Source organism: Ipomoea triloba, chromosome 14 (assembly GCF_003576645.1).
Source record: "Ipomoea triloba cultivar NCNSP0323 chromosome 14, ASM357664v1".
Taxonomy (NCBI): Eukaryota; Viridiplantae; Streptophyta; class Magnoliopsida; order Solanales; family Convolvulaceae; genus Ipomoea; species Ipomoea triloba.
Window position 1 is genome coordinate 1961373 of NC_044929.1, and position 3510 is coordinate 1964882.

The window sequence follows — 3510 nt, forward strand, 5'->3', positions numbered from 1 at the left end:
CTAAAACATCCTACACTTAGTTTTTCAAATCCTCTGCAATCTCTCCTGCTCCTACTCTACTCTGCACCTCTCTTCCCCCCTTCTTTTTCTACCTTAGCCTTTGCTATAAAACATTTCTAAGGAAAAACCATAGCCTCCATCTCTTTTTATTTGTTCCATTCATTTCCCTGTTTGATTGGGATCACTTTTTGATCCCAAAAAAAAAAAAAAAGTACAGATTTTCTCTAAGCAATCAAGTCTTTAAATTAAAGAATTGGCCTTTTTGTTCATGCAGTACTCAAAAACCCATTCTCTCTTCTATCTCTTAGCCCCATGATGAAGAAGTTCAGAGACTTGAGTTTTGTTGTAACTGTTTTGCTGTTAATGGTTGTGTGCTGCAATGGAGATGATGATGAAGGTTCATTAATGGAGAAAAGTGAACAAGAAGCTCTCTACTATGCTATTCAAGGCTTTGTGGGTAAGCACTGGAATGGCTCAGATCTCTATCCAGATCCTTGTGGTTGGACTCCTATACAGGTATGTATTACTTTTACACTTTGTTTTACAACAAAATATTCCGAAAACGCTTAGCCACGGCTTGAAAATGTGCATTGCTCTTAATTTTGTAATCCTGTTCTAAGAAACTCACTGTCACTACTTAACTGTGTGCTAAGCACTCATTGATAATTGAACTTATAAATTAATGGTTATTAAATAACAGTCGGACCAACTTAATTGTGGTGTCCTTGTTTGGGGTGACTATAAAACTCGTAGTTATTATCTGAGAATAATGTGCACTGAATAAATTTTGTCGGTAAATCAGTTTAGATTGTCTATAACTTCCCTTATTGACCGGGAAGGGGGAGAGAGGGACCTATTGGTGTAGTAAGAGTCTGATCATTCTGAAGTTACAAAGTTACAATACTGAATATTAAGTATAAATTCAATGAACATTTATTTCAAGCGTGACAAAAATGTGTTCAAAACTTATTTAAGGACGAGGAAGTGGAATATTTTTTACATCATACTTGTTCTGTAAAAAATTCTAGTGTCGGTAGGTGTATGCCTTGTGTTTGGTATTCTTTTTACCTCTTATTTTATAATAAAATAAAATAATGCCACTAAATATAAAACATGTTAAAATACAAGCACCTTAAAATAGTATGAAATGATATAAATTTATACACTAAAAAAAGATTTATTTATTTATTTATTTATTTATCTTTTTCCATTATGGTAGGTCTTGTCTGATTTGATACTCTAACTAAACATACCCATTCATTATAAAATTGCTTTGTTGGTATGAAGCAAACAAACAGATTCAAGAACATGCAATCTGTATTTGATTTTTGCATTATTTTTTTTATTATTATTATCCATTTATTTATTTATTCTTTTTTTGGTAAAGTGGCTGACAAACACATCAGTCTGAGATCAGATGCTTCCAACCATATGCTTGTTGAGAGCCTAAAATCTTTGATGAATCTTATGAAATAGTAATCCTAGTCAGTGATATGATTGCCCTATTCACTGATAACCAATGAAACCAAAACAAAAACAAAAGGCAAAAGGGGTAGAATGTTCATTGACAGTTCAAACACTATATAGAACTGAATCATGTAGCAAATTGTTAAGAGTCTTGAAAAATAACAAAGAAACATATGAGTTTATAAGATCATGTGTTAGACTAGTTTTTTGAAAAAAAATGTGTTAGACTAGTTAATTGATTGAATTCAATCTAATAGTGCGATTTGGCCTAAATTTAGGATATTGGTCCGATCTTAGATTATAACATGGTATGAGAGTCTGGTCTAATAGTGGTTTTTGTCTTGTGCAACAGGGTGTATCTTGTGACCTATATGATGGCTTATGGTATGTCACAGACTTGAGCATTGGGCCAATTCATGACAACTCTCTTGAATGTGCCCAAAATGCAGAGTTTAGCCCCCATCTGTTTACACTAAAGCACCTCAGAACTCTCTCATTTTTTGGCTGCTTTGTCTCGCCCCGTGATCACCCGATCTCCATTGCAGCTCAGGATTGGGAGCTCCTAGCGGGTAGCCTGGAGTCACTCGAGTTTCGTTCAAACCCGGGTGTCATTGGACAGGTACCGAGCGCAATTGGGGACCTGAAAAGGCTCCAATCTTTAGTGCTTGTTGGGAATGGATTATCGGGCGATGTGCCGGGGAATATTGGTAGACTGGTGAGGTTAAGGAGGCTAGTTATTTCTGGTAACAAGTTCATCACAGGGAGAATCCCAGACAGTTTTGGTGGATTTGGAAGCCTATTAATCTTTGACCTTAGCAGAAACTTTTTATCAGGTCCATTGCCCTCATCACTAGGCAATTTGAGTTCACTTTTGAAGCTTGATTTGAGCAAGAACCAATTAAGTGGCAAAATCCCAGAAGAAATTGGGAATTTGAAGAACCTAACATTGTTAGACCTAAGCAACAACAATTTCTCAAGTGGACTGACCAAATCCCTTCAAGAAATGAGGTCATTGGAAGAATTAGTCATGTCAAATAATCCCATTGGTGGGACCCTCCTGGGCCTGGAGTGGGCCCACCTCAGAGCAACCTTAACAGTTTTGGATCTGTCTAATACAAGGTTGAGTGGTGGCATCCCAGAATCCATAACATGGCTAGAGAGGTTGAGATTCTTGGGCCTTAATGACAACAACTTATCAGGGCAGGTTTCCCCAAGGCTTGCAGCTCTGCCAAATGTAAGTGCCATTTACCTAAATGGCAACAATCTGACAGGGGAGCTTGCATTCTCTCAAGGGTTTTATGGGAAAATGGGGAGGAGATTAGGGCTTTGGAACAACCCAAATCTTTGCTACCCTTTTGCTACTCCAACTAGCCATGTCCCTTTTGGTGTAAAATCTTGTCAGCAACAGCAAATCACTCTCGCTAATACCCAGATTGGCCTCGATGCCAATTCCAGGTTAGGTAATGGGAATCGGAATCAGAATGGGAACGGGAACGAAGATTCCTATGTAGTTTCTTTGGGATTCTCAACCCACTTTGACCTTTTGAGAACTCTTGTGGCTCAACTATTTATAGCTCTTCTACTTTTGAATTTGGAAATGAGGATATTTGGGGTTTAGAAAAGACTAACCTTCTATGTAACAAGATAAGCTAACTTCAATTTTAGAATCTCTATCTTATGTTACCTTGCCATTTCTAGACAACTATGTTATATATACATATATATATATATATATATATATATATATATATACATATATATATATATATATATAGTCCTCAAATGTATTCATTCATTAATGTTGTGTTCTCCTATTTAATTTCTTTTCTTTTTCCCAGTATCAAGAACACAACCTTAGCTTTATGTTCCTATAAAAAACACAAAACTTACATAAACATTAATTAATCTTTAGTCCAAATTAAGTTGTTGGACTTAACAGATCATATTTAAGTTTTGTTTACATAGAAGGGTTATGATAAATTGGTAAAAGTTACATTTTATTTTGTGGAATCTCATAATAACCAGTACAAAAAACATAATAAT

General features: G+C 35.7%; 1 protein-coding gene across 1 annotated transcript; it reads left to right on the forward strand.

Annotated features, from left to right (window-relative positions):
- Nucleotides 1-3166, forward strand: LOC116004190 (piriformospora indica-insensitive protein 2-like). The gene is made up of 2 exons (XM_031244139.1): nucleotides 1-516; nucleotides 1820-3166. Exons 1-2 carry the CDS (start codon nucleotides 313-315, stop codon nucleotides 3083-3085), a joined length of 1470 nt encoding a protein of 489 aa, XP_031099999.1. The 5' UTR covers nucleotides 1-312; the 3' UTR covers nucleotides 3086-3166.
- The last annotated feature ends 344 nt before the right edge of the window (nucleotides 3167-3510 follow it).